This window comes from Genypterus blacodes, unplaced genomic scaffold, assembly GCF_046128005.1.
Source record: "Genypterus blacodes isolate CSIRO-AG114 ecotype Tasmania unplaced genomic scaffold, CSIRO-AGI_Gbla_v1 ptg000003l_1, whole genome shotgun sequence".
In the NCBI taxonomy this organism is placed as follows: Eukaryota; Metazoa; Chordata; class Actinopteri; order Ophidiiformes; family Ophidiidae; genus Genypterus; species Genypterus blacodes.
The window spans coordinates 936,580-955,075 of record NW_027466817.1 but is presented as its reverse complement, the minus strand read 5'-3'; the positions used below and the strand labels follow the sequence as shown (position 1 = coordinate 955,075).

At 43.5% G+C, this 18,496-nt stretch overlaps 3 protein-coding genes across 3 annotated transcripts; 1 reads left to right on the top strand and 2 right to left on the bottom strand.

The window, feature by feature from the left end:
* The first annotated feature begins 1,273 nt into the window (after positions 1-1,273).
* On the top strand, positions 1,274-5,054 carry mrps22 (mitochondrial ribosomal protein S22). The gene is made up of 8 exons (XM_076143627.1): positions 1,274-1,411; positions 2,015-2,163; positions 2,256-2,420; positions 2,845-2,988; positions 3,306-3,389; positions 3,692-3,837; positions 3,935-4,043; positions 4,640-5,054. The coding sequence occupies exons 1-8, from the start codon at positions 1,285-1,287 to the stop codon at positions 4,730-4,732; spliced, it is 1,017 nt and encodes a 338-aa protein (XP_075999742.1). The 5' UTR covers positions 1,274-1,284; the 3' UTR covers positions 4,733-5,054.
* Positions 5,055-5,373: 319 nt separating this feature from the next.
* Positions 5,374-15,037, bottom strand: LOC142993017 (coatomer subunit beta'-like). Its single transcript, XM_076143615.1, has 22 exons — positions 14,958-15,037; positions 14,184-14,321; positions 13,975-14,061; positions 13,405-13,531; positions 13,104-13,252; positions 12,782-12,928; positions 11,384-11,483; positions 11,115-11,257; positions 10,724-10,923; positions 10,445-10,555; positions 10,259-10,347; positions 10,058-10,164; positions 9,818-9,961; positions 9,530-9,660; positions 9,231-9,438; positions 9,001-9,111; positions 8,461-8,675; positions 8,246-8,338; positions 7,845-8,025; positions 7,493-7,564; positions 6,294-7,376; positions 5,374-6,206 (listed from the first exon to the last, which is right to left on the bottom strand). The coding sequence occupies exons 1-22, from the start codon at positions 14,958-14,960 to the stop codon at positions 6,117-6,119; spliced, it is 3,729 nt and encodes a 1,242-aa protein (XP_075999730.1). The 5' UTR covers positions 14,961-15,037; the 3' UTR covers positions 5,374-6,116.
* Positions 15,038-16,342: 1,305 nt separating this feature from the next.
* On the bottom strand, positions 16,343-18,280 carry LOC142992811 (retinol-binding protein 2-like). The gene is made up of 4 exons (XM_076143319.1): positions 18,108-18,280; positions 16,881-17,059; positions 16,692-16,793; positions 16,343-16,493 (listed from the first exon to the last, which is right to left on the bottom strand). The coding sequence occupies exons 1-4, from the start codon at positions 18,178-18,180 to the stop codon at positions 16,440-16,442; spliced, it is 408 nt and encodes a 135-aa protein (XP_075999434.1). The 5' UTR covers positions 18,181-18,280; the 3' UTR covers positions 16,343-16,439.
* Between the last annotated feature and the right edge of the window lie 216 nt (positions 18,281-18,496).

Genomic DNA, 18,496 nt, shown 5'->3' with positions numbered 1-18,496 from the left:
AAGCAACATCTAAGGTGAACATTTCCTGTCAGGGTTAGCCATTCCCTGCTTCAGCTTAATTCCTTGCGGTTGCATTTTTGCTGATGGAAATCATTTGGTTTGAGGTTGGATTTAAAAAGTGCTGGGATTGGGTGTGATGTATTTTCAGTTCTCTGTGACTAAGACAAGAAGAAATCCCAAGGCATACAGCCTGAATTTAAACATTTAAGACAAGTGCTGCTTAAGTGCAGGTTATGAAAACCTCTCCAGAGCTGTCCAAAACTTGAAACGTAAATAAATCAAATTAATAAATGTTTTTATTTGAATTGTTTGAATGCATTATTTATAATTGGCTTACCTGTTAAAAGCAGCTCTCAATTCTTTCAGCAACGTTCAAACATTTTTGTAAAAAATTGTTTGTCCTGTATTATACAACAAATACAAATAATTGATAACAATATATAAATAATAAATAATTTTGCCACCTCATACATATAGTGGATCTTTAAGTAGGTGGGAATGTTTTGACCTTTGGTTTATATGGAGAGTGTGCAGGCAGGCCAATGAGACAGATTGTGAGCGTGTGTTTACTAGTGGACTGTGTAACTTTAAAGGGCAATTCAGATTTCACACTTATCAGACAATTCAAGAACACATTGTAATGACAAGTTAGGAATGTGTCTGTGTCTGTGTCTGTGTCTGTGTGTGTGTGTGTGTGGAGGGGGGGGGGGGGGGGGGGGTGAGAGGGGAACATTTTAAAAACAAACAAGAAACACGCGTCTTCACTGAAAACAAAGGTAACATACTTTACATACAGTTTATTGGTCTTCAGATGCAAGTATGGTCGCTCAATCATTTGGTGCTATACTGCCACCTGGCGGTCAAAACTACTTACAATGCACTATTTCTGTGTATTTATATATTTATTTTGAAATTTTACAGGGTAAATATTTTATTTGTCATCGTCTTTCGTCAAATTGTTGTTTCTTTGTAAAATTGCTTTTCAATGTATTTGAAAAGGTATTACCAACAGTGTTAGTAATATTAATGTTCTTCTTACTGTCGTCATACATATATATTGTCATATAATACTAATTACAATCACATAACAAAAAAACAGTACCAACAACACCCCTAATCGCATTAATAATCGCAATAACAATCACGATATTAATATACAATTTACTAACAATAGAGACAATAAGTATACAATGACATATTTCTTATATGAATACATTTCCCATGATTCCCTGCGGTCGTGTAAGGAATCAAATGTGAGGTCAGCCTTGTGGGGTCATAACAAACATGGCGGCTCTCGGCACAGCACGGTGCTTATTTCGAAGCTACTCTCGAGTGAAAACTGTGCAGCGGAGCAAACAGTTATTTAGCCGCAGTAATGTGAGGACGCTTTGTAGCGGAACACCGGACAGCGGTACGTATTACTGTCATGAAGTGTGTTACTTGTGAATGTTTCTCGAGCTGTAACTCTGACCTTGCAGCGTGTGGTTGGTTCAGTCAGTATGAGTCAAGCTCTCTGTCAAACACATTGATTTCAGACGTCATTTTGGAGCAATTTACAACCATTCCGTGCGTTTTTCGTCAAGCCAATGTTGCAGTTCTTAGCTACTCTGCCTTAAATCTGTAACCACTGTAGTGTTCAAGCTAACTGTGGCGTTGGTTTGATGGTTGGTGTCATGGTAATATTTAGTGTTTAAGGTGGAATGTTCACATGAATACGTCATTGTGTAGCAGTGCAGCTGTACGATTTGTGTTTAGCTTTGTGCATGAATACATAATGAGCCTGTGGTGTTCATGGGGTTTGTTTCAGTTAAAGAATAGTTTCAAAGATTTGCCATATCCTCTTATTTGGCAATGTGGTTTTACAGGATCAAATCAGTGTATAAAATGTATTTCTATGACTTGATAATAATTTCCACCTCGTACCTGAAGCAGTATACAATATCAAATCTATCATCTTTGATAGATTGTTAAAAAGTTTGTTGCGTGATATTTGATTGGTTCTCTGCCTCCTCAGACAATGCAAAGCCCCAGTTCACAGATCCAGCCGTGCAGGACATCCTGAGCAGTATAACGGGCCTGGACCTGCAGAAAGTGTTCCGGCCCGTTCAACAAGAGCTCAAGCCTCCCACATACAAGCTCATGACTGATGAACAACTAGAGCAGGTGCCCACAGAAATACAATAATACATTTACAGACATGGCATTTCATTCTGTGTGTGTGTGTCTAAGCAGTGTGTGTTTGTGTGTGTTTCCAGGCAGTAGAGGAAGCCAGGGAGCAGGCCAAAAAGCTGCTGCGGATGCCTCCAGTTCTGCAGGAGAGGAAGCCCATCAGCGATGTGCTGTCTGAGGACAAGATCCTGGAAGGCGCTGACTCGGTCAAATACGTTTTCACAGACATCACCTACAGCATTCCACACAGAGTACGGAGCCTTTGTTCATTCATGTTTGCTTGTGGTTAACTGGGAACTGAAGCATGAGATTTATATTTATGGGTTTATATTCTGTGGGAGCACCTCAGACTGAAAGACTATTTGTATTGCTTGATAAATCATTTTGGGTGTCATTCAAAAGTTGACAGTTCATCCAACTTGCACCACTGTTGTTTCTACATCCTTGGATAAATGTCTACATAAGCTTCTGAAGTTTGTGCATTATAGTCTCATTGTTTATTCCATATCTCCAAATCATCTGGCTGCCTATGGCTTTGTTATATCCTTTATTTGACTGTTGTTGTTATTTGTACTTCTTGTATTCTGTAGTTTCTACCTTTTATAGGCTTTGCTGTATTATACCTAATATTAATTATACTAATTCTGGACTTGTGCCTTCTGTTTCTCCCCTCAGGAGAGGTTCATAGTGGTACGGGAGCCCAGTGGGACGCTGAGGAAGGCCAGCTGGGAGGAGAGGGACCGACTCATTCAGGTCTACTTCCCCAAGGAGGGACGCAAAATCCGACCACCTCTAATCTTCAAGGAGGAGAACCTCAAGGTATAAAGTGCGACAGGAGGAGTTCTCTGCGTTATCAGAGGCATCACCAGTCCTCCTTATGTCCTTGCCAATGAAGATACAGATACTTTGAATGAAATACTCACTGATATACATCTTAAATGCACACATTGTATCTCTAAACTATTACTTATAGACTCGTGCCTCAGCTGTAATATGCTATTCTTCTAAGTTGCTGCTGTAGAGACTTTACAATTATGTTTTTCTGTATCCTTTCTGTATACTTTTACTCCTCCCATTTCAATTGCATCCTTTCACATCTCTCTTTTTTAAATTCCATTTTGTGTCTGCCCCATCAGAGGGTGTTTTCTGAGGATCGTCACAGTGATGTGTTGGAGTTGTGTCTGGTCCAATTTGAGCCTGACTCTCCAGAATATATCAAGGTAAGACCAGGATCCCAGCCGCTTTGACCCAGATACTAACTGTGTGTAAGAGTGTGTAATTTCACATTCCGCCTCCATATTATGGTTGGGTCACTTGATTGAGTGGACAAAGTGGAAATGTACCAATTTGATTTGCAGGGTAATTGGAGAACACTTGAGTTTGCTGCATGGACAACAACCATAAGAGTGGAGTTTATTTTCTCCGTCCAACAGAAAGAAAACAGTCCGTGAGAATGTTTAACCCTTTCAAAACTCTCCACATCGTAGCTCATTACGTCGTGTCCGTCCCGCCTTGTGTCCAGGTGCATGCAGCCACTTACGAGGACTTGGATAAGCACAACAAATACCATCTGCTGCGTTCCACCAGACACTTTGGAGGCATGGCCTGGTACCTGCTCAACCTGCGTAGAGTCGACGGCCTCTTAGCAGACATGCTGAAGAGAGAGCTGTGAGTGTGTGTGCGTGTGTGAAGAGAATGTTTTGACTGCACTGTATCTGTTGTCCAGACCAGGACCTCTAAGTTTTCATCGCCCTATTCTTCCCAGGCTTCAGGACGCAGTGAGTCTAGTGTCTCTGTTCCACCTGCTCCACCCCCACAGTGAGTCGGCCCAGGAAGCTGCCAGCCAACAGGCCACTGGCACCGACCTGCTGAAGGTGAGACAGGTCAACCGTTGACCAAAATGTCCCTCTGTCTCTCCCTGCCCATCAGATCTTAACTATTTGATCCAGGACTTGTCGAAGTGGTCCGAATAGCATCCCATATGTATTAGGGTACATTTGGAGCACAGTGTGGCTCTTGAGAGGTAGCGTGGAGCCCATCTCATCTAAGGTTTCCTGTATGAGAGGTTTGGGTTATGGGAACCAGGAGGCCGGGCCCAGGACACATCAGATCCTATTAGACCTCACCAGCCTTTCACCTTGAAGCAATGGGGAGGGACATTGGGAATGACAGCCATTTAATGTGAAAGGTTAGCAGCAGTATACACGGTAGAGTGTGTGTGTGTGTGTGTGTGTCTGTCTGATATCTGAGTCACTGTCACACAGGGCCTCTTATTTAGTCACAGTCAGTACTAAAGTTGCTTACACACGTTCCTTGTGTGTGTGTGTGTGCGATAAGCCTGATATGTCCTGGTGGGTTCCTTTATATGAATACCAATATGCTTACAGCGATAGTGAGTCAGGTTTCCAGATAATTAGGACATGGGGAATGAAGATTTCTCATTAGCCATTTTGCTGTCTTGTCCCTGCAGGTCTACGCCCAAAAGGAGTCGCAGCGATCGGGCTACATCGACTTGGCTCTACAGGCGTACGAACAGACGGCTACAGAGAGCTCCGCTGCCTGAATAGCTAATTCATTACACGAGCCACGCTTAATGTTTCCACATGGGAGGAAAGCAACCACGACCAGAGAGACGAACTGAAATTCCGGCCATAATTTGACATGTGGTGTCGTTTCCTTACTGCGGTTGTAAACGGTTCTTCACGTCGCAAAGAAATCCATACAGGTCACAGATCGAAGATGAAGTTTTAAAACTGATATTTGTCATTTATCTGTCAAGTCAACATGTGGGCTTGAACATGCATCTGTCTAGAAATGTAATACAATTGGAGCTGTGTCCAACCTAACCTGTGAAGTTAATTTATGTAAATAAAAAATAGCCTTTTTATATGAGCACCTCAGCGTCCACGTGAAATAACTGTAGATGTGATTAATGATAAACTTTATTGAGATTAGACTGCTCCATTGTTTTGTCAAATACAGATATAACATTCAAGTTTAAAAACCAAAAAAAGAGTGAAACATCTGAACACCAGTAAAGTACCTGTAACAGTATGGACTTCAACGCAAACAGTTTGATGCAGTTAAGGCAGCAGTGTGATTGCAGCTCGTTTGAGGAGATGTTTCATTCGTGGAATACCGTAAGACCTCAACAAGAGGTAATAAAGGCTTACAATGGAGCGTAGAAGGGTTTTTGTCCAGAGCTCGTCCCAACATTTTAATACAATGTAGGACACGTGGCATTTTGGAAATATAGCCCTGTCAATATATAAAATCCAAATACTGCCATTACTAAGCCAACAATTTACAGAGAAGAAAAAAACCTGTTTCCTCTGATTTAGTGAGTGTCTTAAGACTGAAAAACCACATTTTCCATTTCATTTTCAGGTTGTGGCAACACTGTGATCAACAGTGGTGAGGTATGAGGAAGAAGAAGAGGTATGAATAGGAGAAGGTGTCAACGACTTCCCATCATGGTATACGTATTGTACACAAATACTCTATCTACACATTAAGTGTCAACTAAACAAGTTTAAATCTTTATTTCTGTTGACATAAAAACTTGGATGATGTTTGAAAACAGTAGACTAGTGTTAGATCCCAGGCGGCAATCTGAGCTGCTAAATCTGACGGCACACGAGTAACTGATACATCAAATATGTTCAAAGTCTCCCAATCATCATGGCTATAAGAGTCTAGTTGCCTAGAAAGCCTGGATTTAATACAGAGAATGTCATCACGGCTGTGTGTGTTCTTAGAGGTATAAGTTCAACAGTCCTGCAGTCGTGCTAATCTTTACATCACTTACGTTATCTTCAACCTATAAAGTTCCTGAAAGCACATGATTGTTAATGAAGTACAAAAGGGGATTACAGGTGAACCTACTCTGGGAGATCCCCCGTTTGTTTTCTTTGGTCACTTTGCGAAAAAAAAGGCAACGTCTCTTCCTATTCGTTCAAGAAATCTTCATCCAGGTTAACATCTGAAGTGTCGATGTCTTCCAGGTCAAAATTGTCCAAATCCAGATCATCCAGGTCCTGCGAGAGGAAAATATGTTAGTAGGCGTAACATAGTAGACACATATGCTTATAATTCACACATGGTTTCAGTAGTACTGTCCTTACCTCATCATTCACGTCTGCCTCGAGGTCCTCTGCTTCTGCTTTGCCCACTGGGTCTGCCTCCTCCTTCACCTCAGATGGAGAAGCTGCTACTTGAGATACCACCCCTGCCTCGGCCTCTTGGGGTGCTGGCACAGGAGGCACAGTGGTGGGCTCTGGCTGTGCTATGATCTCTTCTCCTGCTAGATGTTGGGCTGGGACTGGCTCCAGCACCGGTTCCAGCAGTGGCATTGTATCTGGGATAGAGCCCATCACTGGATTTAAGGACAGCTCCGAGAAAGCTTGGAAAGGGTCTAGGGGCGACGCCTCCACTGCTGTACCGGCTGGGCTTCCAAAAGTGATGAGCTCCTCCACTGCTACGAGCGGCGGGGCAGATTCTGAAACAAGTCCGTTAATTAGAGGGGTCTCGTCTGCTGCTGGCTCTGAAGCAAAGAGATCCGGTTCTTCTTCTTTAGCAACGGGCATTTCTGTTACTACGGCCTCTGAAGTATCATCTGTTGCAAGCGGTATAGTCGCAACTTGGACATCCTCTGCCGCTATAGCTCCCCTTTCTCCCGCCTCAGTTGTCGCTTCTTCTGTCGCTATGGTTTCTGGCGTCTCTACATCAGCGACAAGTGACACGGTTGTTGCTTCTTCTGTCGCTATAATTTCTGATGTCTCTACTTCAGCGACAGGTAATGCAGTTGCCGGAGCCTTTTCCTCAACGCTCATCATCTTAAGTGAAGAGCTAACTTCTTTCACGAGGCTGGTTTGTTCAATCTCTGGCTCTTCTGTGGCAATTTCTGTGTTAGGCGCCACCAAAATGTCTTCTTCTACTGTGCTGGCGTCCTCCTCTACTGCTGCAGCTTCTGGCTCAATTGTGGGCACCTCTAAAGGAGCTGAAGGTGATGGTTCTGGCTCAATGGACTGTTCTGATACTGTTACAGGCGTAAGAGATTCTACTGATGCGTTAGGTAGTTCCTCTGTCTCTGTAAGGGTGTCGACAGGCTCTTGGTCTGCTGGAATGGGCTCTTCCATGTCCTCTGTAGGTGCAGCCTGTGCAACTGATGCTACCATGAGGGTTTCACTCATACTTTCTACTGCTTCCTGTGTAAAGAAAAAGATGAAAGACAGTTTGACATTGGATTTAAATAGAATCTGCTTATGTTCAATTGTTTACTTGTATGTTTGGAATTCTAAATCCAACAAAGCTGTGTCCTTACCTCTGGCTCGGTGGAGTCTTCCTTCGCCACATAACTTGCAGATTCCTCCAGAATATTCCGGTCTTCGTTCGGCTGAGAAATAGAGAAGCGTTCAAACACCCGCTCATCAACACTGTTTATGTTATTAATATTCATCAAATACACCTTTTTATTTCACAGTTTGACAGTTTTAAGTGGTGTTTTCTAACAAATCAACACAGCCATAGCTACACAACAAGACACTTTCATCTTCATCACCAGCTCATCTGCCTCAATAATCAATTTTCAATGACATAAATAATAAAATAAATATAATCATCTAGATCCTATGTGCTCCTATTTGAACTTGATTCTCTCTGACTCCCTCTCTCACCATGATGAGTGTGTACTCTGCAGCAGGTCTGACTCCTACGTGTGTCTCCTTCAGGTAATGCTCAGCTAGCTCCGCTTGCTGGAGGCCTGGGAACAGGTTGCTGTACTGGGTGGGGTCGGCCAGAGCGTCTGCCGCCTTCTGGTTGACCTTGGACAGGCTCTCCTTCCACAGCTTCACCACCCTGTGCCAGGAGGGAACGCAACAGCGAAGTGAATGTAAATTGAGATGTGTGTCTACTATGTGCGGAAATGTCCCAGCAGAGCATTCATAGTGACCGTTTTCATTCAGTGGGAGACAAAGACACAGAGGTGCATCTCTTCCCTGTTGCGGTCAAAATGATGCAGCTGGACACGGGGGCAGAGATGGTCTCTACGCAGCACACACACTGTATATCTCATTACCTTGACACCTGGCTGGGCAGATATGTTCTGGCGAGGAATGCAGCCTCTGGCAATCGATTTGTTTTGACGAGGAGGTCAAGACATTTGTCCAGTCTGATGGTGACAGAAGAAAAAAATATGCAGATAAACCACACTGTAGGGACATTAGGAAGTTTTGATTGAAATTAAATTCTTTCTCCGTCTTTTCTCCACCCTCTCTGCTGTCAGACACTTACTGCCCCTGAAGGAAATAGGTGAGAAAGGCCACGTTTGTCTTGCCCTCCTTCTCTGCCCCCTCGGCCAGTTTTCCCACCATGCCCACGTTGCCAGAGGCTGTGGCCAGCAGCAGTAATCCTCCGTAATCCTGTGCTTGGTGCAGACACTCCTGTGCCAAGCCAAACTGGCACTTTGTGGTGGCCAGCTCGGCCAACTGCTTCCATTTCTGCTCAGACTGCAAACCAAAGTGCCAAAGGGACACAGGAGGATTATCACGGCGAGAAAAGCTTGCAGGTGCAGATTAATGTTCATGTCAGGGATTTGACTCACCCTGTCAGGCTTATTAAGGGAAGTGACTTGATTGATTTTTACATTAAACTCCTTTTTACACAGCTAAGGCAATTCTGCGACACAAGTTTAAAAAAAGCTACAAATATCTTGAGAAACTGAGTTTAGTTTGCATTGATCAAGCAGTGTTATTCTCACAAGGTATTCTGGTACTTTCACCTGTTTAAATCTAATGTGTGTGTGCATATTTGTGTGTATATGCAAACTCTTACCTCTGCCTCCACGGCCAGCTGATGAGCAACCTTTAGCTCTCCCAGCTGCAGAGCCAGTTCAAACCTGTGCTCCGGGTCTGTGGACACGGCCAGGGCCTGCTGTCTGAAGCCCTACACCGTGGAAAGACGGGACACAGTTAATGGGCGTACATGCAGGGGGTCTGGAAACGCTGTATGAGAAACATATTACAGCTTACGACCCTAATGACAGCCTCCAAGGACAACCGTACCTGCTTCTCCAAGAAGACGGCGACCCTGGTCCTCTGCTCCTTGGGGATTGTGGGTAGAACCTTGTCGGCTATGTTGAAGTCCCTCCTCATGACGGCCGTCTGGTACTCCAGCACAGAGAGGAGCAGAGCGTAGCTGATGATGTTTAGTTCCTTGTCTCCGAGATAGAGGCGGTCTTCCTTCGGCATGTAGCCCAGCAGGTACATGGTCCTAAACACCCGGATTAATGGAAATGTAAATATATCAAGACAGCTTTGTTCATGCAACTTCACTGCTGAGTATAAATCTATACGCAACGCACCTGTCCAAGTGAGCAATGGTGACTATCTCTCCTCCAACGTAGTAGTTGAGTCTGTTGACAGAGTTGGTGTAAATGAAGCAGTCTCCCACCCAAAGTCCGGTCTTTACCACCTCTTGGACTTCCCCCAGCACCTGACAATGACAAATAGAAAAGAAGTTAAAGAAACAAGAAGCCTGGAAGTTTCAGGTTCAAATCGTAATTCAATACTTGCACCTTCCAGAAACTCCCAAAGAGTTCAATCACTGACTGCATGTTTACACCGTTAATGCACTTTTACACGTTTCTGACCTCAAAGGCGTCTTCTATCCCATCTTCAGTGATCTGCTCTTTAGATTCCTGTGCCGCTGCCACCGTCTCGGCCGAGTAGCGCAGCACAAAGAAGGACTCGTCTGTGGCGATACACACCAGCTCCCCAGAGTCGGACCAGAAGATCTGAAGACAGAGAGAGAGAGAGACAAAAGAATTTTAAGACCAAAACAACGTACGAACGAACCGACACCAGTGTGTAGTAATGGCCTCAAAGCTCACGTGTTTAGGTTGAATCTCAATGCGGCGGATCAGTTCAGCAGTGTCCCAGCTGTAGAAGGCCAGCCCATGGACTGACTTCACTCCCAGCAAGAAACCACCATGGATACCTGTGAGACAGCATAGTAATCATTACACACACACATATCCACCCAAATGAACACACAGAGGTCCATAAAGTACTCATGGCTGAATTAATCTCACCTTCAGCGCCAAAGTCGGGTTTGAAAGCCTTCTTCTCTTTAAAGTTTTTGAAGATTTTCACCATACTGCTACTTTCTCTTATAGCATATCTACAGATGATGAAGACAAATAAGCATAGCTGACCAGAACCTCGGTATAAACAGGATACAGTGCAGTTATGAGTGACTGAGACGTTAAGGGACCTACTCTGAGGAGTCATGGGACCAGATGAACTCCTGTGCTGAGCCAAAGCTCTTGTTCCTCAGTGCCATGGCGGTGTAGATGATGTATTCTCCGTCTCCACACACCACGACAAACCTGGCAACACAAAAGGACACAGAACACACCTGTAATGTCCATATGTCAATATTAAATAATATTTTGGAGTCTCAATAAAGGTGTGCAGCCCCAAAAGTGATCAACCTGCATGTCCTGGTGTAACAGAACATCTGGAGTTAAAGCGTGTTCTCTACCAGGGTCTCTCACCTCCCGTTGGGACTGTGCTGGATGGTCTGTGGGTAAATCTCACAGCTTCCCATGTCTTTGACGCCCACCGCCAAACGCTCTCCGTCTTTGACTTCAGCGTCTCCCATGGCCTTCAGGTTGGCCTGCTGCACCTCGGAGTGGCGAGCCCACATGACCTTCCCGTTGGAGTCCATGGACATAGCGGGCTCCTCCCGGCCCAGCTGGGATACAGAGGATGGGAATACAGGCTTTCACACTGCAGTCTAGATTTGAACACACTTCAAGTAAGATGGAGATTTAGTGCATTTGAGGATTAGTCTGAGGATTTGAGGATTGAGGATTGTATTGACGTCTTCCCACAGAGTTAAATCTCCTCAATTACTGTCAACAAACAGCAACAAAAAAAGCATACCTTGATGATGATGCTGCCTTCGTCATAGCCCAAAGCCACACTGTTAGAGCCGCGCTGCCCACACACACACCACACTCGCTCCATGCCGTAGTTGAGTGTGTTTTCTAGTCTGTAGGTGTTGCAGTGCCAAACTCGCACCGTGCCTGAGCAAATCACAAGGTGGCATTTCAGAGAGAGGCGTTAATGCGATAATGACTTTGTGTGTGTGTGTGTGTGTGTGTGTGTGTGTGTCGTCGTTTAAAGGTGTTTCATGAAAATATACAACCCACCATCCTCTGAGCCTGTGAGGATGATTGGCAGCTCTGGGTGGAAGCTCACACAGGTCACATTCTGGGCGTGACCCTCCAGGGTCTGAACACAGGTTTTGTTCTGGTGGGTAGAAAATGGAGCAGTTAGACAGCACACACACGCACACACTTATCACTCACCCCATAATATCACATCGCTGGATAACTGTAATTAGAGCCTGACAGCTTATCATTTCTGTCATGGTGAGGGATCATTGGCCCCACAGCGATCTGACACACACACTCCCTGTCCATCATCCGCACCACCAGCATCCTGGTGCCTTTCTTGAGAGTTGGATCAGGACCTACGTGCTGGTTCCTAAGCAGTGTAAGTGGAGCTCCTACTTTCATTTACATTTTATAGTCAGGTAGTCCAGGGAGAGTCGAGGAGTTAAGGAACTCAACAGGCAGTGCATCCAGAGCACATGGTGTTGGTCTCTTTCATATCCCTGTTCAGAGGAGTGTATCCAGAGCCTTTGTGAAGGTTCTCTTTGTCGCTGCCTCCATTCTGGAGGTCAGGGAAGGTCTCAGCAATTAGAGTCTTCATTCTTCACCACGTCATTTGGAGGGATCTGGACCTGAACTTCACTCTCCCTGCTTTTAATTTCACCTTCCCCCAAATGGAGGGGAAGGTGAAAGGAAGGACATAGCTGGAGAATTCCCTTTCAGCTCGTCGGTCCTCATGTTAACCTTCAGCGCGCTCATGGCCTGAGCCGTCTCTTTGAAAGTCTTATTGCCCGCGTACATCTCCAGGTCCTCACAGCTCTGAGGGCCTCTGATATGAGCCGGAACAAACTTCAAATAAAATCTCTCTCCCTGGACATCTGACACGTTGCACATCCTTCCTATCATCTCTGGGAATCTGTCCTTTCTTCCCGCTTCTGCTCATTCCAGGTGTAGTGCTCTGGAATCTTAATGTACAGATACAGTCTCGCCTCAGGGCCGCCAATATCATTCACAATGTCAGAGTCCCTCTGCTATAATTGCGACATCATTCTTAATGTTCCAATGTCTCCCTCTGCAATTCGGTAATGCAAATACAACATAAAATATGAATGAAAATGAAATGAAACGCACCCTATGTAAATGCCAAAAGCCTTGAACAATGTTCCTGGCAAGTTTGGAGGCCATTGGAGGAACAGTGCTCATTATAATGACGTACCTACTTACAGTACGCACGCACACACACTGAGATTAGTTGTGTGTGCACTGTTTACCTTCATGGCTCATAAAAGCTACTAATGACTCTATTGTTTATATCCACAAAAATAATGTCTGCATCATCACTGCTGCCTATGAAATGATTTGCATTATTGTGATTTATCAAATATAGTTTATGGTGTCACATTTTGCAGGGATATTCTTCTTCTGTGTGGATACCTGATAATCCCAGATCTTGACCAGGCGATCGTCGGCCCCTGATATGAGGTAAGGCTTGTCTCCTCCACTGTAGTAATCGATGCAGTTGACTCCTTTGTCGTGACCCTCCAGAGTGAAGTTAGGAGTGTTAGAGCCCAGCTGCCAAACCTAGAAAGAGGAATAAAGAACATGTCAATAGTGTGTGTAAGAGTGTATCTGACAGTGAGACCGAGACAGCATCACAAGGGTCAACATGATCTCTGAGAGGTGAGCGATGGTGACTGGAGAGCAGTTTCGACTTCTTATTGTGAAGATCATGTATGTGTTTGTGTGTGTATTGTACCTTAATCGTCCTGTCCAGGGAGGCACTGGCAAATTGGTTGTTGTCTTTGGGGTTGAAGACAACCTGCATGACATAGTGAGTGTGTCCCTCGAACACCTGAGAGCAGGCCCATTTCCTGTCCCAGTCCCACAGCTTGATCAACATGTCATCTATACACAGACACAAAAATAGTGATGAACAAAAACTCTACATATGATGCTAATCATTCATGTACTCAGCATCCATTTGGAGAGCTGGTTTAAAAGTGAATGTTCGCATGCTTTCGTGTGTGTGTGTGTGTGTGTGTGTGATTCATTCCTACCGCTGCTGGTGAGGATGTAGGGCTGTGTCGGGTGCACTGCGATACAGCGGATGTAGTCTGAGTGGGCTTCAAACATATGTGTTCTCTCAAGAGTGTTGTAGTTGAACACGCGGATCTGCATGTCATCCTGTGGAGGGACACAAACATGGACGGATAGATTAGTCCCTGAATGGACAGAAGATACAGACAGATCACCTGATGACCGACTAAACATTAGGGACTCCTTTGACACGTCACAGTGAGTGAATTTGTCAGGACTAATGCACGTTTATGGATTATTGTAGGAGGGGAAAACAGAATGAATTCATTATGAACAGCTCAAACAGGTGGGACGTTAACCATGGAAAACAAATGCACATTTAATGGGATATACTTGATGAGTGATTTCCTAACTGATTAGTATGACATAATATACATATCCATTTGTTCTTATTGTCACTCTCTCACATGCCTCGCAGCTCATTTATACTTAATTATATTCTTGTCTACTAACAAACTAAAGGCAACCAAACAGGCAATACACATTAAAAGCTATTTTTTTAAAGCATCCATGCATTTTATGATACTTACTGCTCCAGCAATGACCCAGTGTTTCCTGGATACAAACTTGGCCACTCTGACAGGCAGATCACACAGCTCAAAGGTTTTCACTAAGGTCTGCAGATAAGGGATTGAAACAAGACTATCATTATATATATATATGACATCAGATATTTACAAGCATGGCTGACTGACAGTGAGTGTGTAGTTAACTGAATGTCTGGCTGACTGATAGCGACCTGTGTCTCGTAGTTCCAGACCACCACACTGCCGCTGTAGAGGCTGGCCACCATCCACGGCTCAGTGGGATGGAGATCCATGCTCTTCACTCGGTCTGACCGAGCTGTCAGCTTCCGCTTTATGTCCAACCGGAGAGGCTAAAATAAAGACAGAAATGTATGGTATCAATTAAAATTAACAGTACTTTCCTTATTGTATTCTCTTTCCGATCTGTTATGATGTGAATTCACACTACAGGCAGTTTTAGTTACAGAGCCTCTCAGCCACTCAAATCAAGACAATATTAACTACTTATTGAAGAGAAAGATTAGTTTGTGTTCCATTGCATTGTTTTATTAGGAAGATGGGGGGCGTGTCTGTTTATACTTCATATTCCACATTTTATATGCATGACTGACCCCCCCTCGCGATGAATGTATGGAGCTTCTCTGTCTTTGATGTCGATAAATACTCGAATATAAACTAAAATTGTAATTTGTTATTTAAATACGTGTTTTATGGAATCGTAGAACTTTCGAAATAATACTGAAGGTTGCAATTTGTTGCAGATTTCACTTGATTGATGTTGACATTGTAGTAATTTAAGGTCTGAATGCAGCAGTTTCATTGACTGTTGCATATGGTTGTTGTAGCGTGCAGATTAACGTTTCTGGGGTCAAACAGAGTTGAATTAGTTTACTGAGCGCACGTAAAGTCACGACTCACAACAAAGCACCACAAGAGGTTAACAATATAACAATCTAGAATGAAGTATAGCTGTTGGTTTCGCTTACCATTTTTCCACGTCAGTATGTGCAGTACAGTAAAGCGTACCGGGATTCACTGTGTGGAGCACGGCGGAGAAACTTTCAAGTAAAATAAAGGTAGTGGAATAATTATCAGAATGACTTCCGGTGTGGCTTTTCCACAATATTCAACTTTTGACAAATACTTCTGATTAATGCAAAAGAACGAACATTTGCTGTTATTGTTGTGGCAGGGCTTGCTTCGTCTTCGGCATAAACGTGTCACTTCTTTAAGGTAAGCCTGGCAGACAAGCACAAGACAAGACAGCGCAAGTCCGAGGCTAGTCAAACCAGTTTTTTAAGTTGGTTCCTAGTCAGCGCTTTTATTTTGAAGGCAAACCGGGATATTTCCTGCTCCGTTTTATCTGTTTATGTGGAACTTGGCGCAGCTTCTTTTGGCGACGTGGATTGTGCGGAGCTTCCTGTGAAAATAGCTGTAGATCCGGTAGAGCGGCAGAACATGTTGTACCTGTAGCTTCTTACTACACTGTAAAACATTGTTCAGGCTGTCAAATAACTAAACTAGATTTACACATCTCCGATTTACTCACCCAAACGCAAAATACGATTATGTGGTTAATATAATCGTATCCTCTATTATGACGTAACAGTCAGTGTACTTTTGGTTTGTTTCACGAAACTGACACGTAAACAGTTCCAGTTTGAAATTCATATTTAATATGAAATAAATTTAGAGCTTTTTTTGCAGTGTAATGCCAAATCCCTCTCCTGGTAACGTGTTAAAGATGGGTGAGGCTGCAACACGGACTACTGTCGTTATTGATTAACATCCAGCATGATCAGCGATTGTAACCAGGAAGTGTTTGGCAATTCTATTGACTAAGATAATCAGTTGATCATAAAATCGAAGCTGTTGCTGACTAAGGTTACATTATCAACTCATCCGTACATCAGCTGTTAATGTTCAGGACTGTAAACAAGCACTTTGACACAAACTTGAGGAATCATGTCACAATCAATTTGCTACTGACAAATAGACTTCATAATGAAATAAAAAGTTGCTTTGAATGTCAAGCCTCATTTTAAAACCTACAGAATTTTGCAGAGATGGGTCTTTTTAATACGAATATGTACAGTTATTATGATTCCCCTCATTCTGATCTTTGACCGTCGCATTTAACCTTTAAAATGACCCTGCCCAGAGTCAGAATAGGCCTTAATGAGGGTTTTATATGCATATGTAGATATACTGTAGATATGGATATAGATATACAGTAGATTTTGAAACAATATCATTTTGTTACTGCTTATCCAATGAGAATAAAGCGTGATTTTGTCAGGTTTGGTTGGAGGACATGTTTCAGGATGATCAGAGATCACTGTGTTTCAAATAATAAAAAGTATAAAACCACTGGTGTGAAATAAGTTTATTATTCCAGAACTTCACAATTTATAAAAAGACAACATGACATGACAGACATGACAGAGTAGATAAAAGTTTGTTCCCGCTTATTCCTTTTTCTTGAACACTTGATGGCAGACTTTGTCTACAGCGGTGATTTCCTGAAAAGAGAGACACACAAACCTTTAGACTTTGTAACATACAGCGAGCTCAGTTACATAATCATGAAGATAGCAACTGTCAGTGCTGCGATTGATCTGTATAATTCACAGTTCCATCATTTATCAATAGATTAGATGATGAACAAATGAATACTTTATCTTTATTGCACTCTCTAATTTTCTCCCCCTCTCTCTCACCAAATGTAGCAAGTCTCCTTCGATCCAGTGCTTCCAACCACGGTTTTCCTTCTCTCCCTTCTGGATGCACACCAGCTTGTCTCCATCCCAGGTGACTGTTGTCTGTTGAATTGCCACACATATGGACATGTTTTATTACCACAAATCACAGTTAGTCTGTCCCGAGATTACGATCAAAACCTATCCTACCATGACTTTTCGGTTGTCCAGGCCCTTGGTTTGCTCCTCAAACTCCTCTCCCACTGTGAAGTTGACCTCGTAGTTTCTGAACGTGCTCAGCGTTTTTGTTTCAAACTTATCTCCGTTCTGGACGATCACTTTGGTCTGATGGAGGTGGGCGGCGATCTTCCTGGTGGCAAAGTCAATGTCTGCAAACACATTGGCATGCACAGATCACATCAGTTTGGAATAAATGTTAATGTGCAAGATGGATGGCAGTCATTTGGAACAGTCAATCAATGTGATCAATGTGTCTGTGAGTCTGGAGGAGCTGCATAAAATTCCACACAGAGTTTCAGTTCCCGTGTGCATGGACTGATAAATCACACACAGACACACACACATGACAACCCGGGACACTTATTATGATTCCCCTCATACTGATCTTTGACAGTCTCATTTAACCTTTAAAAATTACCTCTGCTCATTCAGAATAGGCCTAAATGAGTTTCTCTGCCCGCTCAGCTTTAAGTCCTGCCAAAGAGAACCACCCACCCCAGTCATTTTCATATTCATATTTATATAACTCCTATTTGCCCTAAAGTGAAAATTCAATTTCTGGCCATCACTCTTACAGATGAGGCCCCTTTATTTACCCATCCAAATGATATTTTTGACCCATTTCCATATGGATGTCATTTCGCCATCCATTCTATGTAAATGAGGCGCTGCAGAGGAATGAGGAATTATTCCCGATTTGTGTGGCCGAGAGTATCGGGGGTTGTTTTATGAATTGCAGATAAAGCTGTGAATAATGAAATTGTCCCCGAGCCTGATCAATGACACACTAAAAGGGGAAACACGGCAAAGAAATGACGAGCTGGCCTGTTGTCTGATCCTGGGTCGTAATCTATCTTCCTTTTTTGGGAATCGAGAGGATAAAAATACAAAAAGGAGCGAATCGATATTTTTTATCTGGTGTGGTAACAGGCAGCAGCTGCTCACTGAGTGGAGGTTAACTTGGCCTGACAGAGGCTCAATGAGGAAATGAAGCAGTGGCATATCCCTCTTTGTCTTCTTTGTCTTGCTTAAATCTTCTAATTGATCAATCCTTTCAATTAGGGCTTACATGACCTGTCCTCTCTCTCTCTCTCTCTCTCCCTCTCTCTCTCTCTCTCTCTCTCTCTCTCTCTCTCTCTCTCTCGCTTGCTGAACTTGACAATGAAAACTGAAGGAAGCATCATTAGGAGAACTTACCAATAGCCTTCATGAGCTCTTCAAAGTTGTCATTGGTCACTAACTCCCATCGTCCATTGTAGTCTGCAGGCATTCTGACTGGTGTGTTAAGATGAAGGTGGTTGCTGGATGGCAATTTTGTCTTCAGTGTGTTTTTTTCCGACACAGTGGGAGAGACGGTTCAAGAGGCGGGCCCTTTAAATACACTGTATCTGTGTGTGGGTCAAAAGGACAGGGTCCGTCTGATAATTCTCTCACAACTGTGAGTGTGTGTGTGTGTGTGTGTGTGTGTGTGTGTGTGTGTGTGTGTGTGTGTGTGTGTGTGTCTCTTTGTATGGGCATGTATTTATGTGTGTATCTGCCATGTAAAGTCTGTGCATGATGCTTAGTTCATGTGTGTATTGTTCCAT